Source organism: Sinocyclocheilus anshuiensis, unplaced genomic scaffold (genome assembly GCF_001515605.1).
Source record: "Sinocyclocheilus anshuiensis isolate Anshui unplaced genomic scaffold, SAMN03320099.WGS_v1.1 scaffold358, whole genome shotgun sequence".
Classification (NCBI taxonomy): domain Eukaryota; kingdom Metazoa; phylum Chordata; class Actinopteri; order Cypriniformes; family Cyprinidae; genus Sinocyclocheilus; species Sinocyclocheilus anshuiensis.
Window position 1 is genome coordinate 254,361 of NW_015546036.1, and position 23,506 is coordinate 277,866.

The 23,506-nt window shown below is 35.2% G+C and overlaps 1 protein-coding gene across 1 annotated transcript in view; it reads left to right on the forward strand.

The window, feature by feature from the left end:
- Positions 1 to 23,506, forward strand: part of tp73 (tumor protein p73) — a 35,738-nt gene that overhangs the window by 7,795 nt on the left and 4,437 nt on the right. The window contains exons 5-12 of the mRNA XM_016499964.1: positions 11,846 to 12,032; positions 14,201 to 14,316; positions 16,157 to 16,266; positions 17,243 to 17,385; positions 17,493 to 17,577; positions 17,940 to 18,088; positions 19,351 to 19,483; positions 23,386 to 23,479. Of these exons, the coding sequence (XP_016355450.1) occupies positions 11,846 to 12,032; positions 14,201 to 14,316; positions 16,157 to 16,266; positions 17,243 to 17,385; positions 17,493 to 17,577; positions 17,940 to 18,088; positions 19,351 to 19,483; positions 23,386 to 23,479 (1,017 nt within the window). The remainder of the gene's footprint in view (positions 1 to 11,845; positions 12,033 to 14,200; positions 14,317 to 16,156; positions 16,267 to 17,242; positions 17,386 to 17,492; positions 17,578 to 17,939; positions 18,089 to 19,350; positions 19,484 to 23,385; positions 23,480 to 23,506) is intronic.

A 23,506-nucleotide genomic window follows, 5' to 3' on the forward strand; every position in this document is an offset into this window, starting at 1 on the left:
ATTCATGTGATGTTAAAACTGAATTTTCAGCATCATTACTCCAGTCTCCAGTGTCACATGTGTCCTTCAGAAATCATTCTAATATTTTGTGGAAACTGTGATTTTTATTTTCTCTCAAGATTCTTTGATGAAACAGTATATTTAAATATATTTCTTATATTTATATGCATATTTAAAACAAAAAAAAATGTAAGAATGGAAAAGTCTTCACTGTCACTTTTGATGTAGTTAAAGCATCCTTGCCGAATAAAAGTAAAGAAAAATCTTACTGACCCCAAACTCTTGAACCGTATTGTATATCGTAGTATATATTTTTTAAATAATTCTTATATTAGCAGTTTTATGACCTCATTTAGATTGAAAAGTTTTATGGACTTTTTAAGTTTTTAGGAATTTTATGAGCTGCAAAATAAACTATTGTTGACAATTGTGAAAATGAAAAATTAGACGACAATTAACAGCATCTGAAATATATTCCTGCTCTTCAACATACATATAAATTAAAACGTGATGTTAAAAGAATAAGGCAAGTCTAATTGCATGCACTTGTATGATTGTAGTTTTAAAAGGAAACTGCTACAGACTGTTCTAAGCGCTGTATTTGAGCTACAATAATTCAAAAAGTGCAAAACCTTTATATTTAGCGTCAGTTTAGTTTGTCTTATCAAAAACGCTATGAATTTTGAAATTCCTTAGTAAACCCTTAAAATGACAGAATCATCAAGTTTCATTCTTTAGTGCATCTAATGTTTGGTTGTGTTTACATGTTTGCTTTGGCTTTTAGAATTTGTTGGAGCTCAAAGCAAGTTATTCTCAAACTATAAAGATCTTGCACAATAACCTGTTTTGTTACCATTTGCACGATTCGTCTTGAAATTTAAGGTAACTAATGAAACTTGGGAGGTGAATTTTCCTTGTACGCCTTAATTCTACGGCATTGTTATGGTATATAATAGCAGTAAGGTGTTTTTAGCATGTAGATGTGCAGTTGCTAGGGTCTTCTGAGTGGTTGCTAGTGCATTGCTTGGTGGTTGCTTACAGAATTATCAACCTTAAGTTATGGGTTAGTTCAGATCTGTATATGAGAGATAGTACTCATAAGGTTTTTCTTAAACAAAGTGCATCCACACAGGAAAAGAATCACAGTAATGTCAAGCAGAGGAGCTTGAAACCAGAGCAATCCGTGTTTTCCCTAAAGTCCAAAGGTGCTACATCAGTCTGTCATGAAGATGACCCTCTGAAACAGGAGATGGGGATCTTTCCTGTGTGGGCTGTTTGTTGGATGAAGTCAAGCGTGAGGCTTGGTCTCTGACTTTCTGTGGACGTGTAAGGTGATAGCGGTCCCAGGAAGGTGAGTGCTATGGCCATCACTCAGTGTCGGCCTGTGAAGACTGTCACCTCTGACGCGCCACATTCCGCTCCATTCTCAAAGACCAGGCCCCTGTAAGCAACAATAACAGCAGGATAAGCTTTTAAAATGAGCATAAGTGGAGTTTGCAGCACAGATTGCTGTTTACGTTTTAGGATAAGAGAAGCAGGCCCTACATTTGAGTGTGTTTGGCTCCTTAGCTAGCGCCATAGATATAATGATACTGTGTTACATACTATCTTGTTTTCTCTATATTAAATCTTCATGCATGTGGAACTCTGTGGGAATGTTCCTTGCATAGTGGATCAAAATTTCGGATTGGTCTAGATTTAACTAACCATCATACGTTTTCAGGATTTTGAGCTTTCGACTCAAAGTGTGCATGAAATGTCATGAAGTCAGCATTTCTGATCAAAAGTGTCATAGCTGTTTACATATGACATTACTTCAGTCAATGAAGACTAGAAATAATGTTTAGAAAGGACATTATTTGCTTAACCCTAACACTTTCTAAGCCTGTTTAACTTTCTTTCTTCTGTGGTACATAAAATATGTTTTTTTTTAATGATTATTATTATTGTCTTATTGTTTTTGTTTTTTTTGTCCATGGAACCAACATTCTTAATTTTTTAAAAATCTTTTGTGTTCTGCAGAAAAAAGAAAGAAATGCAGGTTTGAAAACAACATGAGAGTGAGTAAATCATTTTTGGGTGAAGTATGCACTCAGAAGTTTGAAGAATTGTGAAAATTTGCACATAAAAAAAAAAAAATTCAAGATATAATTTCTGCAGTGGCATCCATCTCTGAAGACTTTTGCATGATTCTGCATGAAAATGATGCTCCATGCCACTAGTTGTCAGTAAGTCCAAGATGATTGCTGTAGTGCAACATAAACAATAAAAAATTATTAAGTGCACCTTTAAAGGGGACGTATTTTTGTTTATTTGGCAGTGGCTGATATGATAGAAGTCACTTACTATGACACTTACTAGTGCTGATGCAGCAAACAAAGTAGGTTACCAATATGCTATTGTGGAAATATCTCATTAGGCGCGTTTCCATTACAGATTTGCGCAAAACTTAGGCAATATTTTATGTCGATAAAAAAGTATTGAGAAATGACGGCGTTTCCATTAACCAATGTTATGAGACTTAAACGTAACTATTGTCCCATGATTTATTCATTCCACAAAATCCAAGAATCCAATAACAGTAGGGTTATCGAGATTAAGAAAGTACTATTCAGCTGATCATGTGACAGCAGCTTGTGGGCCTCCATGTTAAAAATAATCATTTAGAGTACTGATATATGCTGAGTCTTCATATAATGTGAGTGGACATTACTTTAAACATATTCATAAAAACTGAAAAGTATGTCTAAAGCAGTTATGTTGAGCTTGTTTTAGTTGGAGGTGGTACAATTTATTTATTTTTTTTTGTCAAAGCTTATGAGTAAACAAGTTTACATTTTCAATTAGTAATTTCACATTTGTTATTTATACTCTAATCAAGTTTACATCTTGTTGCCATCCACTCTTAAAAATAACGGTTCCTAAAGGGGGGTTTTGTTGTGATCCCATAGGAGAACTTTTTTTTTTTTTTGGTTCCCCAAAAACCTTTCAATAAACAGTTCTTAAAAGAACCACTTTTTCTTAGAGACCATTTTAACTATCTAAAGAACCGTTTTACTATAAAGAACATTTTGTGCAATGGAAAGGTTCCATGGATGTTAAACGTTCTTCATGGAACCATCAATGGCAATAAATAACTTTTATTTTTAAGAGTGTTGGGGCCAGATTTACTAACAGCTTGCGCCAACGCAAACTGTCTTTTGGCGTTAAAATAGTACTGTGTCAGGATTTACTAAAGACGCGTAGTGAAGAATTAGTGCTGAAAAGGCGTGGACAGTTATTTTTGAGCCTAAACTTTTTGCATATGCATTTGTAGGAGTTTCCCTTTCAGACACAAAATTTATGGGAGGAGAGAATTAAAATGAACAACGCAATGCAATTTACTAACATTTGCGCTCGTCAAATGACTGGTATTTGCGCCATTTTTTAACGTCCAAAAAAAAGCATGTCTTAAACTATTTAGCGCCTGTGTCGTAAGTAGATCACCCGCAACTGATAGGCATCAGCTCTGCATTCAATTTGCGCTGTGCTTGGTATATAGCGTTGGTCGATATGGAAATGAGATGTTGCGTCGGTGTTCTTTAATTTGCGCATCGTTAGTAAATCACCCGCAGAAATTTCCACGCCCATCGGTGCTGTTTTAGAATTGCGCTCTCGCCCTAATTTGCCCTGTTTAGTAAAACTGGTCCTTGGTGTCTTCACCCCACAAATTGAAGGCAGATTTCAAAGTAGATTCAGAAATGAGTATTGGTTCTTCTATATAAAGTAACATTTCCAAAGGTGGCAGTACGGGAGGAAGATTCTCTTGCATTTGATTGGACAGAAATATCTTTACGATCGTAAATGCAAGATGACTCATCAATATTTTTGATCTGTTTTCCTGGAACAGAAAAAAAAGTTACATCTGATCTTTAAAAAAAAGACAAAGAAAAGCCACATCTGATTCATTTAAAGAATATCATAGATTCCACGCCTTTTTTGTAACTTCAGAACATCTACTAGATGCAAATGTCCATCACAGGACGACAAGAAGCTGCTTGCCTTGCTACTTTTATTTATTAACTTTTTTTGCGACAGCTTTCGTTTTCACTCTGCCGCCCACTCTAAAGACCATTAAATTGTTTACTTTATCCTCCAAAAGAAACGGAGAAAGGGAGAAATGGCTCAGGATTATTGTCAAGTTATGTGGAATGCCAGTGTAACCTCAAACTCGGGGAATTTCCAGGCGTAATACAAAGGCTTGCAGGCTGAGGATATCTGGGATTACTGTGTAAGGGGTAAGTGAGTCATTGTGTAGCGAACTGAAGGGTTAAAGCATGATGCTCTTGGGTTTGTGTAGCCTCGGGATGCTTTGGGAGAGGCATGGGGGCATTTTGACTGTAATCTACTTGATCCGCAGTGGGCTTCTCACCACTACCTGAAACAACATTCCTCTCAGCCAGCCTCACGGATGAACCATTCGTACATTCTGTGTTGCACAATCGCCTATGTTAGAATTGTCATGGTAATGTTTCCTCACTCACACGAATCCTTCTGGCTTTGATGTCTGCCAATAATTTTGCTTGTATTAATTGTTTTAATAAACCGCATGTCATGTCACGGGGCTTTCACACAACCTGCTTAAAGGAGTATATGAGTGACATGCACACATTTACTCATGTTAATTCACATGTTCTTTCTTCAGTATGACACAAAAGAAGATGCTTTGCAGAATGTCTTAACTGCTCTTTTCCATACAACTGATTTTTATTGCTATACTGAAATAGTATTATTAGCTTTCTTTTTATTATTATTTTTTACATTTTCAGTTTCAGTTTTTTTTTTAAAGTTTTATTAATTGTGTTATGCCAATTTTTATTAATTTTTTTGTTCTTTAAAAAAAATATTTAGCTTTTATTTATTTTATAATACTTTTTATTTTATTTATTTCTAATTTTCATTTAAGATTTTTAAGTGTAAGTTGTGTCTGTTATGTTTATATTTAATTTTATTTCAGATTTATTTCAATTTATGAAAATATTTGTAATAAGTTTAATTTTAGTTTTAGTTTAGTAAACAATAACAGCACTGATGGGGACCGTGGAATGAATGAATGAATGAATGTAGTCCATACTACATGTGCACTACATTTCAAGTCTTCTGAAGCCATACAATAGCTTCAGAAGCGACTGGAAGTTTTAATCTTTATTTCTTGCACACATTCATATTGGTAGCAGCTCTTAAATCTCATTTGCATTTGTGCATATTCAGAATTGGCACATCAAGACGTTACACCAGGAGGGGAAGATTTTTAAGAAATAATCATTTAAATTTTAGTCATTTCATCACTCAGAGATCATATGGTTTCAGAAGATATCAGAACAGTGCATTTATGAAACCATATCATTATTTTTTTCTCTCTCATTACCATTCATTTTCAGGAGGCATTCTACAAAATAACTACTTTTGTGTTGAATGGAAGAAAGACATTTATACAGGAGGTTTGGAACAGTTTGAGGGTGAATAATTGTAACAGATTTTTTTTTTTCATTCAAATACTTTCCTTCTTATCATTCTGCTTTTATTTAGTAATAATAAATAAGATCGTAGCCAGTAATGCTCAAAATCGACCAGTGTATCAGTGTAGAGTTCAGAGTCCACGTCTCTGTCCTTGGTTCTGAAGTCCTTCCATTCATTCAGCTGCACTCCTCAGTTGACCTTGTGCGAGCTCCTAAAGCTGGGGCTTTTTTCATAGCTGAAAAGGTTTTAAGGTCATTTTCTGCTATCTTCCTGAATCATGTCTGGGCCTTTGCCTCTGTCTTTTTAGGCCCCAATTATGGTATGATATCACCGAGTGAATCATAAAAACAAATTGTGTGTTAGGGATAACTGTTTAAAGGCTCGCTCTCAAACGCACATTATAGGCTTAAAGCAGGAGCTGTCATAAGGGATGAAAATGAGTTCTGACACCTCAGCTTTTCCAATAAAGACCCCCACACTTTTTTTCATTGTTGGCATATAAGTAGGGCAAGTCTGAGCACGTCTTTGCTTCTGGAGTATTTGAGTCTGCTCTTCTTAGCTTTTACCCTCATAGTCAGCGAGCGGGTCTAAACACGGCCCGAAGCCAGCGCATCCTTCCTCTCAAAATGACAAAACACACACATTTGCTGAGATTTCATACAGATGTGCAGGCCCACAGACTGCACTATATTTGTTCATTTTTAAATATAAAATCGATTGGTCCTTCCATAATTTTTCTAGTTTGGGTTTGACTCGTTTGCTATGAACCTAAAATGATAGTTCACCAAAAATGGAAAAATCATGCAAAATCATCTTTCTTGCATAGACCAAAAAATAAATAAATACAAATAAACAAATAAAAAATTTGCAGATTGTCAGAACTTAGGGACAGCTGTTCACTTTCATTGTGTGGAAAAGAGCATCTTGGACGTTCTGCAAAATTTATCAGTCACAACATCCATAATATATTTTTTTACTTGAACTTTTCCTTATGCAATTTTAACCTCAAATGTTGCTCAAAAATGTCTTGTCAATTATTCAGTTTCTGAATTCAGAGATCTGAAATTAAACTGAAACATGCAAAAGCAAAAGGGTTTTCCCTTTACATTACAGTTTGGAAAGAAATGTTTCTTTGGGTTCTAAAGTTGAATATTTGAATTGTTTTGAAGAAAAAAAAAAGTTCTGCCCCTCCCTGTAAAGAATACTTGTTTCAACATGTCAGCAAACAGCAGCCAACTCCAAAATATGATTCTCCAAAAATATGGAAATCAGTTATGTACTCTGAGCTCAGACGAGGCTCAAACAGACTTTAAGTGAATCGGAAAAACTTGAGAATAAATGTCATCAATGTGCTGTAAAAATACAAAATATTAGTTTTGATATGATGTGGAGAAAAACTATATAAGGCTATTTTTTAGAGATATCATTTTCCTCTAAGAAATATTCCAAGTACAATTAAAACAAAATAAAAATCTGAAGAATATTTCAACTGTTTTTGTCTGTACAATGAAAGTAAGTGGGGTCCAAAACAACACTGTGGGCATTGGACATTTTTCAAAATATCTTCTTTTGTGTTCCACAAAACAGATTCTTACAGGAATGACATGAGAGTGAAAAAAATTATGGCAGAATTTTTTTTTTTTGGCGAAAAGAACAACCTCTAAAGAAAAAAAAAACCCTCCTTGTTCATTTGAACTGTCTATGTTTATTCTAACTATTCTATTATTGTAATATGTTTTATATTACTGCAATATGTTTTCCTTCATCATGTACTTTAAGTATTAAAATGATGAAGTCTTTATTACTATTTCATTTTTAAGGAACTTGAATTTTTTTTCTTTATTTGCAGTGTGCAACTGTTTCTCGCAGCGTGTCTCGGGAGGAACAATGGAGCGGTAGCGTATGTGATGCTGGCTGCAATTTCACAGACGTTAGCATAGGCAGCACATTTGTGAATTTATTGACGGAGATGGGGAGTTGGCTGAATTTGCAGGTGGCATGCTGAAACTTGTCCATCAGGCTGTCAGACTCGTCATTATCACTTAGGCCGCCGAGCCTGCCCGAACGTGCGCCTTTCCAATGCTCACCTTCCTCCAGCCCATCATCTTATTCCACCGTACGCTGTGTCTACACTGCAGGCGAGCGATGCAGCGCTGCCAGTGTAATCAAGCAAGCCGTCTACAAACCAAATGCGTGTTCCCTGCTTTGTTTTGCATGCTTGCAATATAGAGGGCTTTGTTTAAAAATGATGAAATTATTATATTAAATGTAATATTATTTCACAGAATTTCACACATGTAGGTCCAGCTTTTGATAGTCCAGTTCACTGGGCTCTCGCTTGATTTGAGCCCTCAAGGATTCCTGTCCACGTCAGAGTTTTCTCTAGTGTGTAGAGCTTTTGTCTTTTCATGGATTACTGCAAAATACTTCAGGTTAAAGACTTTAAAAAAAATCAAGGCTCCAATTAAAAGCAGAAAGGGTTAATTCTGACCATCTGATGCCACACACGTTTAAAAATGGTTCTTTGTTGTATTTGTGGTTTCATGAAGAAATTTTTACGTCCATAGAATCTTTCCACTGCACAAAAAGTTCTTTATAGAGGGAAAAAAAAAAGGTCTATTCTGACTATAAAAATGTTCTTCGCAAGAAACAATGGTTCTTTTAAGAACTGTTCACTGAATGGTTCTTGTATGCTGTAAAAACACCCTTTTGGAACCTTTATTTAAGTGTAAGATCAACTTTTAAGTCAATAACTATTTATTCTCCAGTTATTTAAAGAATCAAGAAATCAAAACCTTGATCTGGAGAACCTGTAAAGTAGCTTCAGGAACGATTAGCCACTCAAACCCTATGCAGCAAAAACTGTTCTTGAGAAAAAGTGTGTTCTTTGTTAAGCCTAAGGTGTGCTACGAAGTAAGAATCTATGGAACAATCGTTATTGTTACACCCTTAAAAATAAAATTTAAAAAAAGTTCTTTATGGCATTTAAGGTTTCGTGAAAAGAACCATTAGCATCCATGGAACCCTGGATTTATTTTAGAAAAAGTTTCTTCTAAATATTAAAATTTTCTTCACACTAAGAAAAAACGGTTCTTTTAAGAACTGTTTGCTGAAAGGTTCTTTGGGAACCCAAAAATGGTTCTTGCATGGCATTGCTGTGAAAACACCCTTTTGGAACCTTTATTTTAGTGTAAGAGACACTTTTAAGCCAATAACTATTTATTCTCCAGATAAGTTATTTAAATCTTGATCTGGACAACCTGTAATGTAACTTCAACAACGATTAGCCACTCAAACCCTATGCAGCAAAAAATGGTTCTTGATAAAGGTCCTTGTTCTTTGTTAAACCTAAGATGTGCTACAAAGTAAGAATCTATGGAACAATCTTTATTTTTACACCCTTAAAAAAAAAGTTCTTTATGGCATTTATGGTTCCATGAAGAACCTTTAGAATCCTAGGAACCTTTCTATTGCACAAAACGTTCTTTAAATTGGAAAAGGGTTCTAAATGTTAAAATGTTCTTCACACTAAAAAAAAAATGGTTCTTTTAAGAACTGGTCACTAAAAATGTATTTGGGGAGCTTAAATGTGGCATCGTTGTTAAAGCCCTGTTTTGGAACCTTTTTTTTTTTTAGGAGTGTAGGAGCATCACTAATGGAGCTCTTCATGTTCCTGTGTGGTGTCAACACATTAAAGTGTTATCTTTCAAGCCATTTTTGAATGAATTTAAATTCTTTCAACCAAATGAGAATTTCAGCTGAAAAGTATTCCAGGAGTACTGTGTATGGATTGAGTGTGAAACAGTGGCAGGATGATGTGAATGAGGGTGTGAGCGTCAGATGGGCGAGTTGAGACGTCTGCCTGTGCTGCTCACTCATCTGCACCCAGTCATTTATGCTGCTCTCTCCTCTCTGTGTGTTTATGTTACTCATTTGCATAATCTCTCAGTGAAAGTGTGAGAGGAAGTTGTGCTGATGTTCTTGCATTAGTAAAATAGATACAGAGTTCTGGCATAAAACTCTAGATGGCGCAGTCCGATAGGTCTAATTCAATCTGACCTAATGACATCATTATCACATGGCACAGCTGATTGGTTCTCTCCTGTATTGGTAGCCAATGAGCTCGCTGCTCAACATTCAAATATATGACTAGTACTTGCCGTAGCAGTTGCAGCTTGCTTCAGAAACCCTCCACCTTCCCCAGCTCCACCTGTATAGATCTGCTACGAGGTGATTCATGTATGCTATATGGGGGTTATTTCATGGATGTTATATTTGCAGCAGCAGTATTTCTTACATGCTCACAGCAGCATTTTGTGGATGTATTGGCAGTAGCAAGTCTCAGTACTTGCTCTGCCGCAGCAGCAGCGTAGCAGATCTATTCCACCAAGACCAAATACATTAACATTGTCATGTACATTGCCATGCCAATTCCTCCGAGAGTGGTCATGACAGAACTGCAGTTAAACACTATATACACAGAGAAAAAAAAATACTATTACACTACTTTTACTGTAGATTTATGAGATTAGCAGGGAAATCACTTTGAGGGGTTTTTGTAGATTTTTCTGGAAATTGTAAACAAAGATACAGATGAATGATGAAACATTTGTAATGATAACTCAACACAAATTATGCTATGCGTTTATCATAGTGTTGATGAGTCGCATCCTTCAAATAATATTGTGATATATTATGATATTAACTTCTATGTTATGAGATTATAAATGTATCATCCACCATCCACCATCTTTAGCATCATATAAGAAATTGAGTTCTGAAAAAGTAATTTATATCGCTCTAAAATTTTTAAAAGTTGTTTATTTTTCTCACATTTTATCTGCAACTATTTGCTGACATTGATTTTATCTTTTGTGTAATGTTTGACTTTTTATTACTTCATGAAAATATATATACTTAATTATTTCTAAAATATTTCTTATTTGCTTCTCCAAAACAAAATACATTTCAACAAACAAGCAAACAAATGAAGTCGAGTATAAACAACCGAATTTAATGTTTAATAAATAATTCCAGTTTTTTTTTTCTTTCTATCCTTTAGGCAACTTTTTGAGTAGGGCTGCACAATTAATCGAATTTCTAATCGCGATTACAATTATGGATGCCACAATTACGTAATCGTTCAAAGCGGCAATTATTCGTTCAAAGTCCACTTATGTTGTTCTGCACGCTTAAGATGCATTTTTTTCTTTCTACATGTTATCTTAAGGGTTTTTCCATTGTTTTAATTTTAGTTTTCGTATAACATTATAATACCATTCATATTTTTACTTTTTTTTATAATTTAAAGAAGAAACCAATCCGATGTATAGTTCATTTTGAGGCTTAATACTATAGAAAAGCACTAAAAGTTTTTCAGTTAGAGTGTTTCAGCTTATTTATTTTCATATAAAAATACAGCATGTAGTTGCATCAAACAATGGTATAAACATCATTCAATGTAAATAGTGATAATCGGAATTAACAATCGCAATTACAATTTCAAGGGAATAATCGACAATTATGATTTTTGTCATAATCGTGCAGCCCTAATTTTAAGTAATGATGCTGGGCAACTTTGGGCAATGTTGCCATCGATGGGCAACCAGGTGAGACATCCAGACAGAAATTTGTTACCCATTCTCAATGGAAAAGTGCCCAAGCAACATTGCTCAAAAAAAGTTGCCCCGTGTATCATCAGCCTTAGGTTCAGTCAGCTATTTTGGTTTTACAGTTAGGTTTGTTTAATTCTGACACTGAATTTTATTCTAATATGATTTCCGACAGATCAGATGTCACTTGTACTATTTAAGTTAGACAACTATATAATGTAGCTTTATGGGAAACACTTATGATTGTATAAAGTGCAAAGAGCAAACATTCAGCAAACAGTGTTCATGATATTTATTCTGTTTCAGCACCTGGCATACAATGTCCCTTTCATAAAATCTGAATCACATTAATACAAGTCTGCACAAAGCAGGCTTGTACATTTGGTTTTTGAGGGAATATTTGGGATGTCTTTATAGTTTTAGACAAGCTCTTACATGCTTGTGAGTGTGTATGTGTGTGTGTGTGTGTGTGTGTGTGTGTGTGTAAGAGAAAGACCTCATCAGATGATATCTTCATTTATAATCCGATGACTTGTCTTCATCTATAAAGAATCATATTTTTAACATGTGTGGCCATTTAGTGTCATAAAGACCAATGTATTTCCATAACAGACCCAGGACCAAAGTGTTTTTTTAGAAATAATATGCCTTTTTTAAATCTTGGTTTCACTGTAAGCAGTGTTTCAAATGTTTATTTCTGTTATATATGTATATATATATATATATTTCTGCAGTACTCTCCGTTGCTCAAGAAGCTGTACTGTCAGATCGCCAAGACCTGTCCGATTCAGATCAAACTGGCTTCCTCGCCCCCAAACGGCAGCGTGATACGAGCCATGCCCATCTACAAGAAAGCCGAACACGTCACAGAGGTGGTCAAACGCTGTCCTAACCATGAACTCGGACGGGACTTCAATGAAAGTATGAAAAAATTCATTCTTTATTCAGAAATGCAACAATTTTTGCTGTTATTTGACTGTTTGTGTTGGTGGAAAAAAAAAAACATTTACATTTACATATGAATACTTTATATATGATCAGACGTGTGGAAGCATGTACAACTAAAAAAAAATCAACAGTTTGTTTAGATATTTGTTGTTTCAATTTGTTGACTTTTGTAACAATTATTGACCAAAATTCTTTCCCAGAATATTTAAACAGCAGCCGATTTAAAAGCATTTATTAATTAAACTCATTATTGAAACACACACCACTAACCTAACAAAATAGATTGTGATTGATGTAGTGACATTTTCTTTAACTGTTTTTATTTTTCTCAAAAATACGAGTTAATATTATTATACTAATAACATGATAAACATGAGGTTACATGAACAAAAGTCATTTTAAGTGTTAGATCATATAGGATAAAAAATCAAACAAATTCAGGTTACAACTTTTTAAAGTGTACTCTGATAAACTGTATAACTTGTGAAACCAGCTGTTATAGATACAACTATCTGTTCTAGGATCTGAACATGTTATGCAGCAAAATAGAACACATTTCAGAACTAGTGGACTGCTATAATATAAACTGTCTGATATGAATGTGAACAAAATACAGCTAACCACCATCATTTGACTAAAAACAACTGCCTACTAAAACCAGACTACCTGTCAGGGATTCATCACAGTCACTTCAGTCACCATCCAGGATAATTACCCGATCACAGTCACCTGAGTTCTGATCACCCGCACCTGCTGTCACCAATCAAGCCACACTACAAATACACACACAGCACAGTCACTCACTGTCCGGTCTACCGTTCACTCCTACGAACCGCTCCTGCGGTGAGTACCCTCCAACTAGACCCTGTCGTTTCCACGTTGTCTATGCTCTCGGTACAACTACTTACCCCAGAATGTTCTGTTTCATTCCCTGCCCTCGTCGACTCGGGCTCCTCGGGCAATTTCATATCCCAGGACCTATTTAATCGTCTCCATCTGCCCCGAAAACATCATGCTCCGAGTCGAGACCATCCAGGGAAAGCCGCTAGGACGGGGGTGTACAGTTGCTCAGTCTGCGCCATGTCCAAGATTCCGGCTGGAATACCTCGTCGACTGGGATGGGTATGGACCAGAGGAACATTCCTGGGTGACCAGGGACGACATTCTGGACCCGTTGCTTCTAGAGGACTTCCATCGATTTGCACTTACCTGTTGTGTCTGGCCTTGCTTTGTGACACTACCCTAGTGAAAAATAAATATGCTTAAATATATTTGAAATCATGGTAAGTATACTACAAATACATTTTCATATTTATGTACTTAATATGTTCTGCAATTGTACTTTTAGTGTACTAAACTGGTATACTTAAAGTCTGCTAAATTGGAACAACTACAGTAATTTTGTGCTTAATGCACTTTAATTGTGCAGAAGTAGTGCTGAAGTTCAACTAAAGATATACCAAAGTATATTGGATTGTATACTTCAAAATATACTTCAGGTACACTTTAAATATTTTGCATTTAAAGACCGATATTATTCAAATATCATACAATCCTCATCAGCGGTGACATTAAAACACATTTTAGGCTTAATATTAAGAAATGTGCATTGTGCACAAGTACGCCAAATAAAGTTTAATTATAATTTTTATACTAGTAAGTCTCGAGTTATCTGTCAGTAAATATGTTAAAAGATTTGAACTATACTTGGTATGAAATAAATGTATTTTATATATATTACTTAGGTTTCCTACTAAATGTTGAAACTGGTTATTGACATCCTGAAAATCCAATCCACCTTAGACTCTATGGTCAAAAATGAAAGTGTGGATATTTGGTTTTTTTTTTGTCATTTGTCTTCAGCTCATTCACTCATATTTAATTGACCAAATAACTTTCGAGTATTAAAGTAAAAATGTAAACAGATTGTCTTGTTTTCTGAAACGAGACATTGAATGTCGGGTCTTGTTTCCAATACATCTATTATTCTAAAGCTAAATTGTTTTGTGAGGTTTTGAACTGAAAATAAAGCTAACTCACACATTCACACTTGGTCTCTTTCACATGCCACAAACGGAAATATTCCTGTTGTCCTTCCACTTCTAATTCATAATCTTTCTTGTCCTGCTGTCTCTGTGCAGGTCAGACAGCTCCTGCCAGTCACTTGATTCGGGTGGAGGGCAATAATCTGTGTCAGTATGTGGATGATCCTGTGACGGGCCGACAGAGTGCTCTCGCTCCGTATGAGGCTCCACAGGTTAGTTCAATCATTGCATGTAAGTCCCAGTGTTGTTTTAGTGTTATTGAGATACCATTTAGTTTATAGGTTTTTAATATATATTTTAATATGAATAAAATATTAGAAAATAAAGCATTAAATGTTAATATTTATTTATTTTATAAAATCCATATTGTTCCTCACTCTCATGCTTCATATAACATGTTCTAGTGCTGTTTTAGTTCACATACACTTTGTACAATTTGTTCCCGTTGACAGCAAACAAGCATATTGTGAATTATTGCAGATCTATATGCATAAGTGCACAAGTATACATATTGTTTGATGGTAAAATGACGAGTCAAAGCATGCAGTGATCATTCAGTTCAGGACGCTAAACATGCTCTGACTGGCTATAAATAACCCAGAGATTATTCTCAGTTACAACACCTCTTTTTACACTGTAGTACACTTTGTTTTGTGTTGAATATCAAATGGTTGGCGCCACCTAGAGGTGCATATTTCTTTCATACTGTAAGTGCTGGTGTTCGATCAATAAATACACTGCTTTTTGGAACTGTTTCTTTTTAATAATTTATTGTAGTACACTTTGTTTTGTGTTGAATATCAAATGGTTGGCACCACCTAGAGGTGCATATTTCTTTCATACTGTAAGTGCTGGTGTTCGATCAATAAATACACTGCTTTTTGGAACTGTTTCTTTTTAATAATTTATTCAATGAAATGTATTAAGTGTACAAAAACAGTGATAAACAGCCGTTTTTAACTAAAACTGGATTAAAAAACGGGATTTCTTGAATATCAAAAAGGTCTCATTAGTCAACTTTTTATTAACGTTTAATTAGTTACATCATTAATTAACAATGAGCAATTTATTTGTTGCAGTATTTAATGATTTTTGTCAACGCTAGTTAATAATTATAAAACGGATAGTTCTGGTCCTTGATTCTGATTGGCTGAGCCGCGTTCGAAGCTGTTGTAAATTACTCTACAGTTACATCATTAATTAACAATGAGCAATTTATTTGTTGCAGTATTTAATGATTTTTGTCAACGTTAGTTAATAATTATAAAACGGATAGTTCCGGTCCTTGATTCTGATTGGCTGAGCCGCGTTCGAAGCTGTTGTAAATTACTCTACAAACATAAACCTTTGTTTACTTTGTGTGTTGCTCGGCAACCACTTTGTTGTTAACCACAACTGTTTCTGAGGAACTACATTGTTTGGTGGAAGAATACTGTTTTTATTAATATCATTACACTTTATTTGCTCTGTTTTATTCTGTGAAACCTTACTACGTATATGGAATAACCGTTTTATAAAAGCAATAAGCCCCGTGAAGCCGTGGTTTACAGTGAATTTATAACAGCCAAAAGTTTTAACAACGCCCCTTAGCTGTTATAAATTCACTGTAAACCACAGCTTCTTGGGGCTTATTGCTTTAAAATACAATGGTTCATTGTTAGTTCATGTGAGCTCAGATCCGTTAAATAATATGAATAGATATAATATTTAATTATTTGAATTGTATTATTAAATGTTGAATTTAACATTAACTACATTCATAATTAATGTAATTAATGTAAATTAATACATGCTTTGGAATTCATTTTCTTTGTTAGTTTTTAACATCAATTATTTATAGTAGTTACGTATTGTTAACAAATGTAACCTTATTGTAAAGTGTTACCCCCCAACCCCACACAGGATCCGGTGTTTCTGAATAATCTAAATTAATTTATTCAAGTGAATTTGACTTCTCAATGCAAATATTTTTCCCTGAAAAGGGTACCATATCCTCTATTTACAATATAATGTAATGCATCTGGAAACTGATTATGTCTCTCTTTTGTCAAGGTGGGGACTGAGTCCACAACCATTCTGTATAATTTCATGTGCAACAGCAGTTGTGTCGGTGGAATGAACCGCAGACCCATCCTCATCATCATCACGCTGGAGACACGAGAGTGAGTGAACACCATTACTTTTTTTCATACACACTTTTTCATTCAAGTTTTCTACAGCACATAATACACTGAAATCTTTCTCTGCTTCCAAAAGTGTGGTTCTTAAAGGGACAGTTCACCCAAAATGACAATTCTGTCATGATTTACTCATCCTGGAGTTGTTTCAGACCTGTAGGAGTTTCTTTCTTCTGCTGAACACGAAATAAGGTATTGTGAAGAATGTGGGTAACTAAACAGTTGTTAGTCACAACTGACTTCCATAGAATGGAATGGAAGAACGGAAGTCAAAGGGGACCAGAAACTGAAGAAAGAAGCTCAAATCAGTTTGGAACCACTGGGTGAGCAAATGATGACAGAATTTTAATTTTGGGTGAACTTTCCCTTTAAGTGGTTTTGATTCAGAACAACAACAGTAAACAAAAACGTACTTAGAATTGAGCATTGAAATGTATTCTTTTAATTGTGAACTGCATGACAACAACATGCAAACTATTCACACGACGTAGGCTGAATAGTTTGGTTATGCTAGAAGCTAAAGCTGAACTCTACCATGTTTTTGCTCAGCGGACAGGTTCTCGGCAGGCGTTCGTTTGAGGGCCGCTGCTGAACACAAAATAAGGTATTGTGAAGAATGTGGGTAACTAAACAGTTGTTAGTCACAACTGACTTCCATAGAATGGAATGGAAGAATGGAAGTCAAAGGGGACCAGAAACTGAAGAAAGAAGCTCAAATCAGTTTGGAACCACTGGGTGAGCAAATGATGACAGAATTTTAATTTTGGGTGAACTTTCCCTTTAAGTGGTTTTGATTCAGAACAACAACAGTAAACAAAAACGTACTTAGAATTGAGCATTGAAATGTATTCTTTTAATTGTGAACTGCATGACAACAACATGCAAACTATTCACACGACGTAGGCTGAATAGTTTGGTTATGCTAGAAGCTAAAGCTGAACTCTACCATGTTTTTGCTCAGCGGACAGGTTCTCGGCAGGCGTTCGTTTGAGGGCCGGATTTGTGCCTGTCCCGGTCGAGACCGCAAAGCAGACGAGGATCATTTCAGGGAGCAACAGGCTCTAAATGAGAGCGTGGCCAAAAATGGAAATGCCAATAAACGAAGTGAGCCATCAATGTATTTCCACAAGCACTTCATATCATATTCAATATAAGTTTCTTAGTTATGTTATCTGTGGTTATAACTGGAGCTTCTGTTTCTGATCTCACAGATTTCAAACAGACTCCAGCCAACATTACAGGCCCTTCCATCAACATCAAGAAGAGGCGACATGGAGAAGAGGAGATGTATTACAAGTATCTTTCCCCAACACTGGTAGTGTCACACCTGCCAAGTTGCTGAATACAGGTCTTGATAAGCACACATGGAACACATAGTCAATGTTCACTGTAATTTCATAACTGTCAGAACTCATAAATATCATAAAAGCCAGCTTAATCTCAGTAAATAGATTGGTAAACTGAGGAGGGGGCTTTGCAATGTAAATGTGAAAGTATATCTGCAATAACAGTACATATACGTTTGTTTTTTCACAAGAGGAAAATATATTCAGCTGTTCATAATATGACCTCTTTCAGCTCTTTCTTTAGCATCTAGTACTTCAGTGTTCCACATTGAGTGCCGTATATTAATTATATTCCTCTCATGTGATTGACAGGAGTCATGTAGCCTCTCCGTGTTCATATAGCACACTCAATAACATGAATAAGACCCACGGGCCCATCAGCAAGCTTCCCTCAGTGAATCAGCTCGTGACACAGCAGACTCAGCAGAGCGCAGGACCCTCTGGGTCCATGTCACATATGGGTAAGAGCCTACACAACATTTCAGTGCCTTTATATAAACTGTACATTTCATACAATTACCTTGTTGACAAAACTGCCAGTGGGTTGTAAATTAGGGGCATTTTCCAGCTATATTTATTGGTCATGAAATTTAAGTTTGCATTATTTCACATCTCTCTCTCTCACACACACACACACACCCACACACACACACACACACACACACACACACACCGAATGTAATGTTTTCAGACACTTAACTGTTATTAATTGCAATGAAATTAAAATGTATTATAGTTTAAATGGTCACACTTAATTTTACACACACACACACACACACACACACACACACCGAATGTAATGTTTTCAGACACTTAACTGTTATTAATTGCAATGAAATTAAAATGTATTATAGTTTAAATGGTCACACTTAATTTTAAGGTCCAATTCTCACTATTAACTAACTAGTAACTATGATTTTTGGCCCAATAAACTCCTAATTACTGGTTATTAATAGTAGGGTGGTAGAATGTTACGTTTAGATGTTGGGTAGGATTAAGGGATCTAAAATATATGTAATCATGTAATCCATTAAAAAGTAACTGTAATCTGATTATTAGCATTTTAAAATGTAATATAATTAATTACAAGTACTTAATTTTTGGAATCCGATTACGTAATCCAGACTACATTACTACCCAGCACTGTTCATAGCTTTTAACTTTTAGTGACTTTTTTAAAATCCCTATTGGAAAAATGAATGGAGAACAGGATAAAAATGTTATTAAAACTTTCAATATCAAATATCAAACACACACACACACGGTTCAAATTTAATAAAGTACTTCTCATGTGTCCATGTAAGTGTACTTCTTTAAAGCATGGCAAAAATGATTAAAATATTGATTTAAAATGTGCTTTAAAGTAAAACCTCTAATTTGACAAAGTGCACTTTTTAAAAGTGTGCTAAGAAACATGAAAGTGTCTCTCTTTAAGTACACTTAAGTGTCCTTTTATTTCAGTAATAATATATTATCTGCAAATACACCTCTTTAAAACTGTACTATTAAGATTTGAAGTACACTACAAGTGCATATTCAATACACAATCTTGTTTTTCGCAAGAGCACCTGTTTGATTTGCTTTGCTTTCACTGAATAAAAAGCGAGACACTACCAATGACATCTGCACCGACAGTGGCTCATATTAACTTCGCTAAATCCCATGTGATGCTCATCTGTTGATTTGTGTGTGTTGACTGGTTCCCGTGGGTTTGTGGCTGCAGGTACGAACATGCTGGGCGGACACCACATGCAGTCGAACGGAGATGTGAATGGAGCTCATGCGTCTCAGTCTATAGTGTCCACCTCTCACTGTACCCCTCCCCCACCTTACAACCCTGACCCCAGCCTCGTCAGGTACTACACCCTGCAGTAGCACCAACCCGACACACACACACATGATCTACAGCTGCTTTTGATCATTTTAAAGGGGTCATATGATGCTATTTTAAAGATCATTATTTTGTGTATTTGGTGTAACAGAATATGTTGACATTCTTTAATGTTAGCATTATGTTAGCATTATATACACTTTAATGTTCAAAAAACACATTATTTTTCAAATACTGTACATTATTGTAGGTCCTCTATGCCCCGCCTCTCTCAAACACATCGTTTTCAACAAAGCCCCCTCCTTTGACAAGCACAGTCTGCTCTGATTGGCCAGCTGACCCAGTGCATTGTGATTGGCCGAACACCACAAGCAAAAATGTCAGGCGCTCTTCTTAAAACGACCAGCTGGTGGCGCTTGAGAATGCTTTGGTGGCACAGCGTTTTTCCAGCTCTCTATTTGGTTGTTATGATGTGGAATATCCACGGCAGTACATTTTGAAGAATATTACTAAATATAAAAATGCAGTAACCAGCAATGTTAACTTCTCTATTGTTGTTCAGTAGGATGATTGGTCGGTGTAGTATTTGTCCCGCCTCTTGTCCTATTTGTCCACTGATTGGACGGTATGGGTACAAAGTGACAGTGACAAGCACTGCGTTTTCCCCGTGCGGCAACCTCCCGCTCTCTCTCGTGAAGCCAACAAGGAAGTGACTTAAACTGTAATTCATCAACTGGCCGCTAGAGGCTGGCTGCAAAAAGGAGTCAATCCCATAGACTCCCCATGTTAAATTGCCCAACTTTACAGCAGAAAAAAACATGTTTACAGCCTGGTTAAAAAATGATTTTGGTCTATATAGCTAATTTTGCACTTGATGACAACTGTGAGGGGGGTGACTTTTTTCATAAGTCATCCGTTTAAATTATATTAAGCCTTAAAGTTCTGCATAATTAAGGGCGTGGCCACTTGAGTGACAGGTGGATTGCCACTGCTGTCACCACCGTCAAGCTAGGTGGGCGTGGCTTCAGCAACCTGCTCCCGCCTCTGCCCATTTTCGTTTTATCCGGGAGTGACGCGCGGTGACGCTGCCAAGATGGCGACGGCCGGCTCCACCCACTTTTGAGCTTCAAAAACGCTCTTTAGAAACCTACGGGTGACGTCACGGACACTACGTCCATGTTTTTATACAGTCTATGGTTTTACCCAAAGCTAAACAGTTTATCAACTCTCAGCTAAAAAAAAAACAAAAACAAAAAACCAGATCAAACTAACTTTTTAACAATATTATGATGGCAGTGCATCAAAGTTCAGTGTCATCAGTTTGCCAAAAAGAACACAGAACGTTTTACGCACCATTTACACGTGGCAGGGAGCAGGTGTACATTTCTTTGGTCCCAACTAACATTTTGAAAATACGAACACTTTCATGAATCTGAAAATTTACGTCAGAACAGCTTTACGAACGATTTACACAAACATTTATTCTGCTCGTGTTTCATGAATGAGGCCCAATGTAGTTTTGCCTGTTGCTACAAATATACCTGTGTTACTTCAGACCGGTTTTGTGCTCCAGGGTCACATTTGTCTTTACATGGTTAATCATGGAATTACGGTATATTGATGCTTTTTCTTTTGTGCTAATACACAAAAGAGGATTTCGATTATAATGAAACCTTTGCTTTTAAAGAGGCTTTTGGTTTCTTTTTCAGACGTAGTAATTATTTGTACATAAGAGTAAGAACTTTCTAAATATTTCTCTGCTGGTCAGAGAAACATTTTCAAATCACACTTTAGTGTGCAAGACATGTAAGCCTTTTTCATTTATTATACATATTCAAATGTTAGCCACTCTCTGTGTTTACTTATTAACACACATTACTGATCACATGCAGCCGTTTAGGGGGTGGCGAGGTGCCTTTCTGATTAATGGCCTGTGCAGTTTCATCATTTGGGTGAATCTCGCAAAAAAAAAAAACATGTCTGGTACACCCCAAAATCAAAAATATTAGATATTATATTTTGCTTGATTGGATTTAAGCACCATTTAAGTGTTTTTTTTTTTGCACTGTAACATTATTTTCATGACAATTAAGCTAATTTCCCCTACAGATACACATTACTGTCATAGATTTGGAGTTTCTTTCTTTTTTTCTTTTTTTGTAATTCTCATTATTCTTAATAATATTAATTAATTTTATTACTTTATTATGATCATTAATTATTATTAATATTATTATTAATTTTTTTATAATATTAAAATGTTATAATATTATTTTTTTTATAATATTATACATTTTAAGTAATTTTATATTAAATAAAAAAGTAATTTTCAATTTTCAGCTATAGTAGTTGTTTTTCAGTATTTTTTTAATTAAATAAGCATAAAAAATTGAAGACAGCACAACAAATACTTGTTTATAATTTAAATAACGTATCTTCTTTTTATTTTTATTACAGATATGAGAATTGGTATAATAATTAAAATGTTTCATATAAAAATGTGTAATAAAATAATGTCATCAAAATTGTCAACTAAAAAAAAATCTTAATGGTGCTAAAAATATTTAGTTTCTTTCAGATTGAAATATGACACTGTATAACACGTTCTAGACAGGTTTTTTGAGATTTTCCTTCACCCAGTTATCTGTTTACATTATTTACCCAGTTAATCGCATTGTCATCTGTGCTACTTTGTCAGTCATAAGTCTTATATATTGGCACCTTGAGGGATATTTATTTTTAAACTAGATGTGTCATTTTCCATGCACATTGCAATGTTTTACAGACTCCATTGTCACAAATTTGATTATTAATATCAATGTTCCCTCTACATTTAATACTTAATGTATCAGGGTGAAATTAAAAGTCGGCGTCTATAATTATGACAAAGCAACCAATGTTTCTGAATCCATGTTTTGTTTATAATGGCTTAATGCAGAGGTTACGCATACCTTCCTACACATACTTGTGGTTCTGTGTGTCTCAGTTGCTCTACCTTTAAAATAACTCTGTCGGCTTTATATTTACAACATTTCCTGTTTTGATTGTATCAAGCAAATCCTTTTTTATTGGTGAAATATTTATAATAAAAAGATCAATGCAATGAAAAACTTGTTATGCATCATTAATGTAATTGCATGTTGTGATTGCATTTTTATTTGTAAAATGAAATCATATGCAAATTTTGAAATGTTAATACACAAACATTTGCATGCAGCATTTCATTTAACTACACTACTGTTCAAAAGTTTGGGGTCAGTAAAGCTTTTTTTAAGAAATTTTTATATTCGGCAAATATGTATTGATAAAAATGTGACGGAAAAAAATATTTACATTGTAAAAAAAAAAAACTTATGAACTTTTTAACCAGCAAAGATTCCTGTAAAAAGGATTAATGGTTTCCACAAAAATATTAAACAGCACAACTGTTTTCAGTCATCTAAATAAGAACTATTTGAAATAAGAGTGATTTCTGATGGACTGGAGTAAGGATGCTCGAAATTCAGCTTTGCATCACAAGAATTAATTACATTTTTAAATATATTTATGTAGCCTATTCGAAAAAATATAAATCGATTTTTGATCAAATAAATGCAGTCTCAGTGAGAATGCGAGGAATAAAAATCTCACCAAACTTTTGAATGGTAGTGTATATTGCATTCACGTCTAGCCCAACGTTTCATCATTTTTTAAACTGGTATTTGTACCATCACTGATTTAATCATGATTATGATTACAATACAGATGCTTTATTTGAATCAAGTATTCTGAATACACTCATATGATCTCATATGATGGTAAAAATCCCTGTGCAGATGCAAATGCAAATGCCGTGGTGCTTGGCTTGTTATGTTCTCCATGGGTGAATATGTAATTCACAGGACGCAGCCGCTTGGTCTTAGTGGGATTCCTTTTCTCTCTGAACAGTTTCTTAACCAGCCTGGGCTGCCAAAACTGCATCGACTACTTCACGTCACAGGGACTCCAGAGTGTCTACCACCTTCAGACTCTTTCCATGGAGGTAAACCAACAGTTCAGTCAATACACT